The sequence below is a fragment of the Rhea pennata genome, chromosome 5 (genome assembly GCF_028389875.1).
Source record: "Rhea pennata isolate bPtePen1 chromosome 5, bPtePen1.pri, whole genome shotgun sequence".
Lineage (NCBI taxonomy): Eukaryota > Metazoa > Chordata > Aves > Rheiformes > Rheidae > Rhea > Rhea pennata.
This window is the reverse complement of record NC_084667.1, coordinates 61,035,515-61,050,187: the sequence shown is the minus strand read 5'-3', so window position 1 is coordinate 61,050,187 and position 14,673 is coordinate 61,035,515. Positions and strand designations below refer to the sequence as shown.

At 42.2% G+C, this 14,673-nt stretch overlaps 1 protein-coding gene across 1 annotated transcript; it reads left to right on the top strand.

Moving 5' to 3' along the window:
- The first annotated feature begins 13,078 nt into the window (after positions 1-13,078).
- GPR132 (G protein-coupled receptor 132) lies at positions 13,079-14,191 on the top strand. The gene has a single exon (XM_062577702.1). The coding sequence runs from the start codon at positions 13,079-13,081 to the stop codon at positions 14,189-14,191; it is 1,113 nt and encodes a 370-aa protein (XP_062433686.1).
- The last annotated feature ends 482 nt before the right edge of the window (positions 14,192-14,673 follow it).

Sequence of the window (14,673 nt, the reverse complement as noted above, 5' to 3'; positions counted from 1 at the left end):
ATGGGGACAAACTCTTTTCAGTTGTCCCATGTGACAGGACAAGAGGCAGTGGGCAGAAATGGAACCACAGGAAGTTCCGCCTGAACGTGAGGGGGGGACTTCTTCACTGTGAGAGTGACTGAGCACTGGAACAGGTTGCCTAGAGAGGTTGTGGAGTCTCCTTCTCTGGAGATCTTCAAAGCCCGCCTGGATACAACTCTGTCTAACATGCTCTAGGTGATCCTGCTGAGTGGTGAGGTTGGACCAGATGATCTCTAGAGGTCCCTTCCAACCTTACTGATTCTATGATTCTATGAAGTGAATGCATGTGTAACACACACGGTGGATATTATCTCCATTGTACAAATGAGAAATAGGTCACTGACTACAGGTGCCTATTGCAGGCATCATGTTCCATATAGGGAACCAGAGCCTGGTAACTGAAGACAGTACGGTTATGAGTTGTTTGTCAGTCTGTGATCCCTCCACGGCATGTTAGAACAATGACCAATGTATACACCTAGGACAGGAGTCCAAGAGATGAAAGTGGAGTCTGGAAGATAAAAGAGGTGAACCCACTACTCCTCACTCCTAGACAGGTGGCTGAATTTGAAAGCATCTATTTCCATTGTTAAGGCTTTCTTTTCTTTCAGCTACACTTCTGACTGCAATGGTAACTCTGATATCCTATGTATTCTGTTCAATAGAAAAGTTATAATCCTCAGTTCCTGGGCTGCATTTAAACACAGATCCAGCAGCATAATGCTCTTTATTTCTTATATCTTCCTACTAAATCCAGATTTTCCTGTTATGACCATTTTCCCCCCTTTCTGATTATTCTCTACTTCAGCTAACAGGTGAATAGTTTCTTCTGCCTCTCCTCACTCACTCTTTTGGTATATTTTCAGGAGCAGACCTTCCCAGTGTGGTTAATATAGATATGCCTTGCTTAAGCTGTCTTTATACAACGACTTCTTAAGTAATGATAGGACCAAGCTTTTCAAGACTGGGGTGTTCCAGTCAGACTCCTGTCTATAGCTGGGCGCCTAACTAAAAATGACACTTTGGGAGCCTGATGAAGTCATCAGCAATCTACTTTCTTTTTAACTTGCGACACTTATGACTGTACACAGTATAGTTAGCAACTTCCTCAAGTTCCTACACAGCAGTCTGTGAGCACGGCACAAGTCGGGGCACCTTAGCGTCTCCTCTGCAAAAGACAGAGAAAAAAGAAGTAAGTGATTTCTGACTCTGAGGCAAGTCATTCATTCTATTTAGCAGAAGTATTTTGCTTTGTTCTGCTTACTGCTTCTCCTTGCTGGACATTGGCGCTGCAGAAATGTAGATTCTGATGATGTTTCACTATAGTCGAAAGCTCCTTGTGACTGATACAACAGACGTAGAGCGTTAATGGTCTGTCTTAATTAGAGCTCATTGCATTTAACGGAGTCATTGCTACCTGTCTTCCTTCTTCCCTCTCCTGTACAAATTATTTTCTTTCTTAAAAAGTAATCGTAATTCCAGTCAAGGATGGATGATAATTATGCCTGAAAGATTTTGGCAGGATCCAGGTTGGCAATGAGGTTAGATTTAACTATCACTGCAGAACATAAGGCATGAATATGGAATTACGTTAAATACAGAAATGCCAGTTCAGCCAGTTAGTATTGATGGGCTTCCTTTGATAGACCGTAAAGAAAATTCACATCCAGCCTTTCCTCTTGTTCTTACTGTGCTGGAAAAGTGCAAGGGCATTATATTGTGGTGTTTACCTGCTGGTCTATAATGACTGACTGGATACACAAATATTCTTCTTTTTCTCTATCTTTTATTCACAAAGGACTGCCTCTGGCACTGACCTCTGGCATCCAGAAATGTTGAGGCTGATTTAAGATTTTTTTTGTTTTCACCAAACGTTTGGAGAATTGCCTTATTTATCTGAGATGTCAAAAAATGCGGGGACCATGCTTAATGCTGATCTTGGCAAGCACAAGACTTTGCTTTTAAATTAAATTTGATGCTTCTTTGCATTTAGTGTAGCACCTGTTTAGCATAGTAGCTGCAGCTTTAAGGAGACCACAAGTCTTGTGATAAAGTCATAGGTTAGTAACAGCAATCACACCACACTGGTGAATGGGCAGAATGAATCAGTTTGTACTCCTTCGACAGTTTCAAGAAACCTAGTTTTGCTTTGAGACATTCTGGGATCTGAGCAGATCTTTGCTATGCCAAATAAGATTTAACAAAGGGTAATTGTCCTGCCTCCTCACTCGTGCTGAGATGGGCTATCCTATTGACTAGATCAAACTGAATTCTGTTTCCTGGATTTAGTTTCTCGTGGGCTCTTCTTGGTTGTTTTCCTGCTTCTGCCTTGTTACCTCTCCCATTTGGTTGTATATACTGCAGTAGAAACTGCTATGGATTATAGCTACTGACTTCTCTTGAAATTTTAAAACAAAGTTCATGGTTCTATCAAAGACCAAGATCTATATGGGCTTAGTTTTAATCCGCCCATCTGGTGACCCCATTTAGACGAGATGCTACATGTTAACCAGCAGGTCCTCAGCTTCTAGTAATCTCATTTCAAAAAAAAAAAAAAAAAAAAAAAAAATCCCACATATTCTCTTCTTAGCAGTAAGGCAAAGATGATTTTCCTCAGAGAAGTTTTCGATATACAGAACACTAACATCCAAACAATTACTCATAGTATGAACTGAGCACTCCCCCACCTTTGCAGAAATGTCTGCCTGAAACTGCAGAGAACCTCTTTCAGCTTCAGCATTTCCCATGCCTCTCTGAGACATTGACTTTAGAGCATCATCATGATCACGTAACTGGCACTGCTGTTAAAGTAGTGTTTGAGGGTAGTGTTTCAGCTATTTCTGGTTGCCCTGGCAAATTCAGTACCATTTTTGAGCTGAAATGGAAATTTCACAGCTTTGTTCAGAGTAATTTCACCTTCCCAGCAGGGTTCTTTTATTTTTGAATAGGAAGGGCTGCAAAAGTGTGTGTACATCAGTGGTTCTCAAATGAGAAAGAGCTGGGGAAGAGGAAAGAAGTATTGCTGCGGCTACAGAGAAGGTCATGCCTGACAGGGATGCCACTGTTTATATGAGCAGTTGGGATCTCAGTGCAACAGGAATGTGGCTAGATTGATGGTTGCAGTAACTGCTGTGCCAAACAACGTGACAACAAGTTTCTCTCTGTGACTTAATGCCTGTGCATCTGGCATGAGCTCAGCACTGGTTTGAGCTTTATCTGCCTCTTCTTGTTACTTAATACAATCCTGTTGTGCTCTCAGGGTGCATGGGGCATAACTATCTAAAGCAATGTGCAGTTCAGTGTCGAAACTAACAAATATCCCTCTTTCCACATGAGGTTATTTTTATCTCCTTTTAGCCTTTTTTTCTCTCTGTACTGACTCACTGACTGTCCACAAGCACTTTGATGTCTCCACACTACTCCCAGCTCCAGGGGAGCTGTGCGTGTCTCATGCACAGAGCCAGCACAGGTCTAGCAGGGTTGATCGAGTGGGACACCTTCTCACGTCCCTCTGCCTTGTGTTTTGTCTTCTCAGTGGGGTGTGCCCTAATGTATGAAAAACCTAGCTTTAAGCTGAACCCTTTCAGGACCAGCATATACTGGGAATACTATTTTCTCTCTGTCTTGCCTCATATGCTGGGCTTATTCCAGAGCATTGGAGAAGGAGGTAGCCAAGGATCCCATCATACTTGCAGAAATCCCATAATCTTTATAGCTGTTTTCTGTAAAGAGTTGTCAGGCTTGACAGAATCTGACTCTTACACTATCACTACTTTGATCTTTTCTGCCTTTGTGAGTCAAGGCTGTTTTTAAACCACAGTGTTAAGTGCAGAAACATACTAGCAAACACATTTAAAGTTCAGATCTGTCTAGTGCTGTTGGTCGAGCAGGGAGTGTAACATGATTTGGTTCTCCAGGAATGAAGCCAGTAAACATTAAGGGTTCAGTATTGATTCTCAGAATGGGAAAATGAAGTGGGTTATTTCAGTGCACATCTGAACATGGTCTTACCAGAGGGGAATAGTCCAAGAAATGTGGGAAATTCAGAACAGGGTCTATCTGAAACAATGTAAGATTTTGATATCCCTAAAGATGGACACTTCAGAGAATATCTGGTAGCTGAGATTTTGCATTAAAATACTTCACTGTAGAGTCAAAGGGCCGAGAATGAGATGCTCATTGTGGTAGATGTTGTATAAATGAACAGCTGGAACAGCTTGCAACTGAGAGTTTGGACTAGGCACAATAGAAGGAGATTTAGCAGACAAGGGAGTGGGCTCATACATGTCAGAGGCACATCATCTGCAAAGAGGAATCTGAGTGCCACAGTTTTTGATGGTATAACCAAAGTCTTCAAGGGAAAAACTCTACTGCTGGTATGTGAGCTGACTCTATAGGAAGTGACCCAGTTGGCGTAAAAGAAAAACACTAGTTCTTCAATTAGTTGAGAGTGAATCACAGGACAAGAAGGAACAAAGAAAATGAGTTTCAGGGTAAATGGAAAAGGAGGAAATATTGATGTCTGGGTTCAGAGCAGATGTAACTATTATCTTCAACTGCTCTGTTAAAAATAGCATTGTTTCAAGAATAGGAGAAGCTGTGGTTTCCATAGCACTTTGCAGATCCCACCTGCTCAGCCACATTCACTTTAGGTTAAAAGAGAAAAATCTGGGGGGAAATTAGCTAGAATTCTCAGTGACAAGGAATATGTCGATGTGTCCAAGTCTGGTAGGCCATAAGATCATTCTGGAGGTCTTTTTGCTCTGTTTTTTCCCTTCACTTTTAGCACTGATGATACTATGAGCATCAGAATGCCCATCAGTGAAACAGCCACGTTAGAGTGGTTCCAACACAGATGCACTGCAGCGGTGCCAAGATCAGTGAGTACTCTGAGGCAGAATGCTAATCCAGGATCACAAGGTCAAAGCTCCACACTGTCTTTGCATTTTCTTACTACTGGCTGAGAGCAATATCCTATGTCTATGTTCACCCTTCTGAGTACTGCTATGCCATACTCTAACTGGGGTATTTCAGGAGGATGAAAGGGACAACTATACCCTAGAAATGTAGGAAAAGCCTAAAATCCCTGTAACTGTCACTATTGCAGCAGAACTGTCAGTGCAGAAAGAGGGGAAGCTTATGAATCTGTGAATTTGATCAACAGATGTGTTTAGTTATGAATAAATATTTTCTGCAAGTGTCACTGCCTGGTGATGTTGGATGCTTTTGTCCCCCTGAGCCAGCATCCTCTGGCTTCTGTGGGAACTTGAGCAACAGAAGAGTGATAGTTACCATTTATAGATCTGGGACAGCAGTGGATTGAAAACCACTAACTGACTTGGGGCAAAGACAGGGAAAGCAGCAGTGGGATTGTGAAAGGCAAGAACAAACTGTGGCAATGCACAGACTACATATAGGGAAATGGGGACAAGCAATTACAGGATGGCAGGAGGCCACCAAGGTCATTAATGGAGATCAGAGCAGGGCTAAGTGGTGACGGACCAACAGCACACAAGACCAAACTGTGGTTGGAAGCACCTACTGGCCTTTAGTAAAGACAAACCAATACAGGCAAACAAACATAGCCATTGGCCAGCCAAAATCCACAGCTATCTTAGAAGCAAAGAAATTAACCACAAGGTAAGATAAGCAGATGTCCACTAAAAACATGCCCTTTACCTGCTTCCTTTACAACAACATTGCTCTGTGTTGTAGCAATAGTTACACAGCCTCCTTCAGAATCTAAGAGGCCCATGGACACTGTGGATCCAGGAGCAAAGAGTTATGGGGTACCAAGTAAGGGCTATGTGCATGACTATGCCATTCCCATGCTGATCTCCCTGCCTGACTGTGACTGATGAGATTGAATGTTCACATCTCGGTACATGATGCAGTCCAGCTCTTCATGGATGGGACAAGTCTCTCTTCTGGCTGCAGGATGGCTGTGGTTGTCCTTTGCTTTCTCACTCACAGACTTGAGGCTTTTTACTCAGGACTTTGATTTCTGCATAGAAAGGATTTTTAAATGATGCCATTCAGATAACAGGAGCCTTATTTAAATCCCCTCCACTGCCAAGGCTACGAAATAGAGCTGTGACAACTTTAAGGAGGCATCAAGCATGAATTGCTTTCATGTCTGGGGGAGAAGGTGTGAAAGGGTAGCAGAAGACTTGCCAGTTTTGGGGCTGTTCCTCAGCTATTTACTTTCATTATATCTACTCCAAAATCTATTCATTCTTCAACCTTTTAACAGGATGGGCTTTATAGTTTAGTCTGCAATTCATGACACCATTTCTGGGGTTCCTGATGGCTGATGAACTAATTCTTCTGACTGTGGTACATTTTCTAGACAACCTTGTAGATGCTAGGAAGTAAATCTGCTTTGCAACAGTTGGTCTCTTATGTGCTCACAGCTTGAGGACTATGAAATGTTGCCAGTTCCAAAAGTCTCAAAATCATTAATCACGGCCTCAGAATCATGAGAAGGGGAAAAAAATGTCCACCGGTATGGAGGATCTGGGAGCCTGTTTTTCTTCTGTGAACTTCCCCTACCCACTCACCTGCCACCCCGTATGACAGGTATTTAGTTTTGCCTACTTTTACATGTGTTGAATAAGGTTTAGACTCTGTAGCAAAAGCTTTAATTCACACACTTCTCTCTTTTCTTCTGGAATTTCTCTTTGGAAATTCTTTTTTATTCCCTTGCAGTCCCTTACCAAAGTTAGTAAAACATGACACTCACATGCCCAATTTATAGGAGGATCATCATTTTTAACCAAGTCCTTAGTCAAATTTGAATTATGCGACATCTCACCTCACTGCCACCACAGCTGCTTGTTTTAGCAAAATAATAAATTCAGTGGTATACTAGGGGGAGGGTGAATGTGTGATGATTTTTAAACACCCCCATACAGGTATTTAAAATCTCTAGTTACTGAGAGTTCACATGTATTAACAACAGGATATCACTAGATAAATCAAACACCTTCCTCTCATCAGAAATGGTGGCAGATGATGAATATTTTCTCTCTTCTGACAAATGTGTTCTTTTTTTACCATTGCTTATATTGGCAACATAGAGTTATATAATAAGGCTGTAAAACTAATCCCATGTTCCCACTGCTTCCTCACAGCACCTATTTGCTGTTCCTGGCAGTAGCCTACAGATGCTTCATAGCTTCTTTCAACCAGCATTAGTCAACAGAGAGATTATCTGCTTTCACCACAGTGCTCTCTGTCTGATGTGTCATAGTTGAAGATTAGTGTAAGTACGAGTGCTTACTTCTATCAAAAAACCTACTTGATCATCAAATGACTACACTTCATGATCAAAACATAGCATATGCCATGCTTAGTACAGCAGCAGGCTTCTTAGAGGCTTTCTTCTTTCTTAAGAGTCTTCCCCATGGTCTCAATAGCCAGGTAGTACGCAGAAGAAGGTAAAACTCAAATGGGAATCTCAAAAATACATGAAATCTGCCAGTTTTGTCCTTCACGACTTATCTGGAGTTTCTTTGATGACTAGGCATCAAATATGCTTCATACACAATCTTTATTTGACTCTAGATTCAAATCCCATCAGTGGTTTCCTCCTGATCAAGCTACAGTAGAAATAGACTTTTTAAGATGGGTTTGTGTTCAGACTGCATTCCCAGTATAGTCCTGTAGCTTTAAGACACATTTTTTTTTCTACAGGATGTTTGACCTAAACAGTTTTAAAATCCCACCACCTTGTGTATGTGAGTAAAAATGGTCAGTCTGTTGGGTGTCTGAATGCAGCTATTGCTGCTTTCCATTTACATGATGAGACTTGCTGGTAGGTATGGCTCTATCTACTAATTTATTTTTTGCTAATGGTAAAAAAACAAAACCAACAAACAAGCCCACTGACACTCTGGGCTTACAAGTCATTACTTCATTTTCATCCATAAAGATACCATAAGCACAATTCTTACTTTCAAGAATAGCAAATAATCCACTATTATAATAGTGGATTTATACAATAATAGTGGAGCAATGATCCACAGCAATTTCTTACTTTCTATTAAAGTAATGGAAAACACAAAAGCCAGTGGTTGAAAACTTTACAGATAGGCAATGTAGGTTCTGCACAAGGAAAAGAAGCCTAGGTTTAGAATGAGATTGATTTTGCTGGTGATGAGTACAGTGGGTAGCACATCAGTCATATTTAGGAATTGAGGACTTACGATACTAGATTTGAGTGATCAGGCAGACATCATGTCAGTAAGCTTACCTAAAACAGTTACAGTACCAGATGCTACTGAGTGAAGCACACAAAACCCCACAGGAGAAACTCAGGCCCTCCTTTGTTAAAGGTTGGCTTAAGCTTTAATGCATGCAGGTTGATATCCTTTCCAAATATTGAGGGTGAGAGGAAAGTTGTTTTGTTTTTATCTTAATCATTATCAATGTGGCTGGACTTTTAAAATTATTCTTAATATCCACATAAGTACCCCAATGCTTAGAAATAAAAATCGTAACTAAATCATAAGGTACTTTGCTGATCTAATTGTACTCATGCTATGGATTTCACTGTGTTCTTTTTCTCTTCTGCCTTTCCTATCTCAGGTGAATTAATCCAAAGATTCTCAAATGATGTTTTATTTTACTGTTGTGCTTTTTTCTACCTTTCTCTCTCTTCCCTGCAACCGCATCTGCAATTTTCTTTTCTACCTTCCCTAGTGGGAGCTGTTTTATCACTCCAAACTTACCTGCTGGAAACTAAAACAGTTTTATATGAGTAGCTAATAAACAACAGACAACAGCAAAATAAAGCCTTCTGCTTTCCCCCTTGTTTTCACTTCCCTCTTTACACCTTTGTATTAGTAAAACCACTTCAGACTCTGAAAAAAGATCAGATATACCGATACAAATGCCAAATGCATAACTGGCCTAAATGAGCAGCATCAGATCTCCATGAAGCCAATCAAGTCTGCACCTCCCAGTCCCTTTTCTCCTTCAGTCCAGACTCCAGTGAAGATCTTTAAAGCTGAAGCATTAAGTTCTAAGATGACAGGCTCACAAAGGCCCACAATTCATGCTTAACAGCTAAGTTTTTAACATAATAGCAAACAAACGAGTGATGTGGTTGAGTTGCTGTCTGCCACGTAACTCAAGCAGCCAGAAGCACTGTTTACCTGACATGCTTTGCTTCAGATTTACAGTACACACAAAGAAGGCTCCTGGTCCCAGTAGAGTAACTCCAGTGCAGAGGCCCCTAATTAGCCAGTCGAGATTGGGGTGCCTTTGAAGAGTTACGGAGAGTGCAGTTCACGTTATGGCTAAGCTGCTGTCAGTACAGTCCCTCCCTGCTCTACCTTTGGCCATGTGCTACTGATTTCCTTGTGCCAGCATGGGTGCTGCTTTGACCCTAGTGAGCCAATTCAGAAATGTGAACATGAAGAAAACTAACACAGATGAAAAAGAAGGGACAAGTTTGCCACTAATCTACTCCCTGCAGGGTTAGGCAAGGCACTGACCAGAGGCAAGGCAGAGGGAAACATGATGGTGGCCGCTCAGACTGGTATGGCTGCGCTCTGAAACGGCATCATCTGAGGCAGTCAGCAACATCTGTGGCCTTGCAATACCCCTTGCTGCCCCCCTGGGGCTCCTCCTGAGAAGAGAAGCAACAGAGCAAAGCCATGAGGGCTTGGTGAGAGTGAAAGAGAGTGAGCAAGCAGCAGCACTGGGCTCCCAGCCCCTTTCTAGCCACCCCCGCCAGTGCCTGCAGACCTTCCTCATGAACTGTGTGGCGCAGAGAGGAAGCAGCAGGCTCAGTGCCGTGGCTGTGCAGGGGGGAGGAGGCACAAAAACAGGAGAGAGGCGGTGCTGCCAGGTGAATTAGGCTCCATACTTCTCTCCCCTTCTCTCCCTTCCACACACACACACACATACAAATACACATACTGTCCTGGGGAAACAGGAGGAGGCCAAAAACCCAAGTCTAGAAAGAGAGGCCTGGAGAAAGCGAGGAGACAGTGGGATGAGAGGAGGCAAAGGTAGGAGGCAAGAGAAAGAAACACTGGGAAGCATGTGTCTACAGAATAACTTGTCTACCACTTCCTTCCTGCTCTGCACCATCACCAGTTGCTTGCTGGTGTTACGGGTACCTCTCGGGGAAGTATGCCTTCAAACAACAAGCAGCAGACAACAGGCCTAGGCAGTAAAACAAGGAGAATATTCAAACAAACATCAGATCAAGAAACCTATGCAAAGCCTGGGGGAGGGGAGGCAAACAGATGTTCTACTTTTAAAGATTTTTTATGCTAAGGCGCTTAACATAGACTGAGTAACTGAGACGACTTTCAGGTGCGCAGTGGCCCCATCTTGGCTGTCTCTGTCTCCCTTGGTTATTATTCACCTGCTCTGCCTCTGCCTAGAAATGGAGGTCTCCAAGACAGCTTTCTATTACGCAGGTGTGCAATGACTTTCGAGTCTGCGGAACATATCTGAGTAGAGGACAAGACCTCATATGTCATGTTCCAGATGAGGGATCTGGCCACAGAATCTCTGCTGATGCAGAAATTTAGAAGTGTTTTTTTATCCCCTCTCCACAGCTGTTTGGTAGCTGGCTGAAGGCAGTCCTCTCCTCCTTCTCCAAATGTGGCAGACTCCCAGAGGCAGTAGAAACTAATATTGCTACCATCCCTTATTGCAACCATCATTTTTTGAAGTTAACACTAGGTAGGGGTACGCTTGCATTGGGAGGAAAGAAGAGAATTAGCTTTACAACTTCTCATGCAAAAAACTCTATGCAAGCCCTGTTCCCTACTGTGCAGTCTTCCCCATACATAGCAGAGAGGATCCTCTTGTTTGGTTATTCTTAAGATGGGTCATTTAAAACTGAAGGAAACTTCAAGTCCCCCTTGAGAGTATCTGAACAAGTATGTTGGGCGCTGGACAGTCATATTTGCAGACAAGGGAAGATGTGGCCCATTAGCACTTGGCAGGAGCAGGAGTAAAGCAGCAACCACTGCCTGCTAAACCTTGTCAACGTGTCAAGCAAGTGAAGCATGGTTTGCCGCAGAGGGAAGTGGAAGGTTGCCGCAGAGCACGATTGTACCCTCCAGTGTGCCTCTCCCCCACAAGCAGAACTTTTTCAATTCCTCTGTCTACAGAGGCCCCATTCCAAGTCTTCATCCTGAGGAACAGCTTACTCTGCTGCTGGTACCAAGGACATCAGGTACCGCATAGGATGACATCTCAGTCTGCCAGTGCTTCATCTGCTTGCTTGTCAGAACTGGAAACTTATCTGTGCTCAAAAGCTGCTGTCATTGAGCAGACTCTGACTGTATTGGGCTGCTTGCTGTAAACAAGCTCATCAAGCTCCAGGAAAACACGTGTTGCTATGTAGGGATGGCTGTGGCTAGCACTTTGCTGCTGTGAGGGTCTCACCAACTAAGTCTATGTCTACATTCTTGTATTGTTCTCACTACACGGTAAGTAAGATGAGTCAGAGCACCTGATAACCTTTCAGGCTATAGGGACCTTGCATGGCAGGTGCCTTTGGCATTCAGGGTGAAGCTGCTTATGCAGCTCTTGCAGACACAGAGGGAAAGGCATGGCCCAACTAGCTCATCTATCCTCCCGGAGAGAGGGGAGAGAATCCAGGTTCCTGCTGCACAGGGATCGGTCTGCTTCACCTTGGTCTGCTCAGGAATGGCCCCAACAAACAACAAATGAATGTTCAGAGGATGCCAAAAGCTACCTTCCACCCTGCATGAACTCAGCGTTAAAGGAATTGCTCATCTACAACATGGACTAGCCATGCTCATGCCCCTTCTCTGTCTGAAGGGATTCAAACTCTCTCAACACAATTCCTCCTTGCAGAGCTACCTGACTGCTCCTTGGAGCAGGTATCCACCTTAGAGGAGAAAGCCCAAAAATATTAGGCTAGACAAGGCCTCTTTTTATTAAGGGCTTTACACAGAGGAAGCTTCACCTCGAAATACAGCAAAGTAGAATTATTAAGGGCACACACCACAGTTATGGCCAATCTAGCTCCAGATTCCTCTCTTCACATGGAAGAGATTCCTGTGTGGAAATCTTTATGTGACTTTGCTAGAAATTCTTCTCCTAGCACTACTTAACACTAACCAAATGCCAAGTCTGCTCTTGTGTATAGTAGTCTTGGAAAGGTGGAGTTCTTTGTAATCACTCCTGTTAAAAGAGCTTTAATTTTCTTCACCTCTATTTCTTAAATTTATAGTCTTATTCTTAAATTTTTATTCTTATTATATATTCTTATTCTTATATTTTTTATTCTTAATTTTTTACATTCTTCTCTTCAGTCTTGTTTACTACCTCTCACTACCTTTATTTCCTGTTTCCCAGAGGTATCAAAAAATGTGATAGGCAGTTTGGCTGACATACTACATTGAGTGTTATGTAACACTACAAGTTTATATTCTTCAGCTGCAGTTACTTGGTGTGGGGGGGGTGAACTATCTAGGTCTGAACCACTATGTTGTATTACAGTGTAAAAGTACGTATCAGTGGCCTGATTCTGATTCGTGTATGCTAGGGAAGCATAGTCTATGATGCCATAACCACCTCTGCCCGCTTTGGACAGCTCCGCCGTGTGACCATAAATGATAGCTTCTTTCAGAAGTCTGCCTCTGAAATCTCCCCTTGGCAATTTTTACTATTTTTTTTTATGACAATGCCCTCAGTTTCCTCCAGAAGTGACTTTAGTAATTGATCAGCAGCTCTGTCTTATTTATGAGGTAGGATGGTACCCCAACATCCTATCCTAGTGAACAGGCATGCTGTAGTCACAAAATTCCTTGCAAAGAAAGACATTCTTTCCTGGAAGCATATCAGAACTGGCTCCTAGGAAACTGCAAGAGACCAGCAGGTCTTAGAAAACTTACCCGTCTTAGATGTTTTCCCAAGACAAGTATCCCGTTCATTCCTCTGCCATGCCCTGCTGGCACCGAAGGGACCATAATCTTTACTGACACATTTTTAAGTGATGTAAATGCTAACTTCCTATCTTGTCTTCTGATATTCAGGAAACATCATTTGGGAAAAAATCATGGGAGATTCTGTTGCCTGTGGCATCATCATGAAGAATATCTCCATTTGCCCAGAAATGCCCTTCAAAGACAGCAAGACACTTCTAGTTGCTGTTTATAGCATTGTTTTTGCCATAGGACTTCCAGCAAATTGCTTAACTTCCCTGCTTACGTTTGTACAAATCCAAAGGAATAAAGTAATAGCCATCTACATTTTCAGTTTATCATTGTGTGAACTGATGTATTTGAGTACCTTGCCTCTCTGGATTATCTATGTCCATGATGAGCATCACTGGAAAATGGGTCTAAGTGCTTGCAGAGTTACAGGATTCATCTTTTTCTGCAACATATACATCAGCATTCTGCTCTTGTGCTGCATTTCTGTGGATCGTTATGTGGCATTGGTGTATGCTTTGGAATCAAGGGGCAAAAGGGGACAGAGAAAAGCAATCCTAATAGTATGTTTTCTCTTTGCTATAGTTGCAATAATCCACAGCCCCGTATTTTCTATGGAAGATAATCCACCGGATCTGAATAACGTGACCTGCTTTGAAACTTTCCCCCTTGACACAAAATTGGCTTCTTTCAATTTTGCCAGATTTCTGTTTGGATTTGCCATACCTTTCACAATCCTCATTTTCACAAACTACAAAATTTTCCAAAGTACAAAAACAAGCACCAGCTTGAGCTGTCACCAAAAAGCCAAAGTGAAGTATCTGGCTATCGCCATTATTGTCATTTTCCTGATCTGCTTTGCTCCCTACCATGTGGTACTTCTAATAAGATCCATCTACTTTATGTTTCATCAAAGTTGTTCATGTCCATTTGAAAGAGATATATATTCAGTTTTTACAGTATTTCTGTGTTTATCCACTGCAAACAGCATTGCTGATCCAATCATCTATGTGTTGGTTAGTGAAAATGTCAGAAAAGATTTCTACGGGAATCTGAGAAGATGGAGATTGAACTCATCCAAGCTGAATTCATCCATTAATCACAGGACTGAGAGTGGCAAATTGAAAATGGAAAAAGAATCACAGGAAGGAGAACAGAGAGAAGAAAACAAAGTACCAAATTCATCTGACATTCAGAAGACCTGTAATAATGGCAACGACCAAGCAGATGGTAGCTAGCAGTCTGCTGGCAGCAAATAAGAAATTCCCAAGATCAGCTGCAGGCTGCACAGTACAACAAGCTATTCACATGGTGACATCCTTTGGGAGTTTTGTCACAGTGCAAGAGCCATCAAGCCCTTGAGGACTCTACAGAAGGGATACTTCTAATGTGTTTTCACTAGAAGAGATTTCTGTTTGTCTCCTGTTAGAAAATTTGCCCACCACTATCATCATTAAAAACCTTCTTTGTTAAAGATATGATCAAAAAATTGTCATTTACTTTGAGCCAAACTGAAATCTTAAAAGCTCATTTTTTTGGACCAGCCCTTTTCCTCATACAAATTCAGAACCAGTTGTGTCTTCTGAGGTGGAAAAAAAAGAGATCTCTACTGAGGAGAACAATGTGGGACCTATTCTTCTTGTTTAAATCATTACTTAATCAGGAAGTACGTTTTCAGATCCTCATACATGCACTCTGTTGTTGCACTTGTGGTTAAACA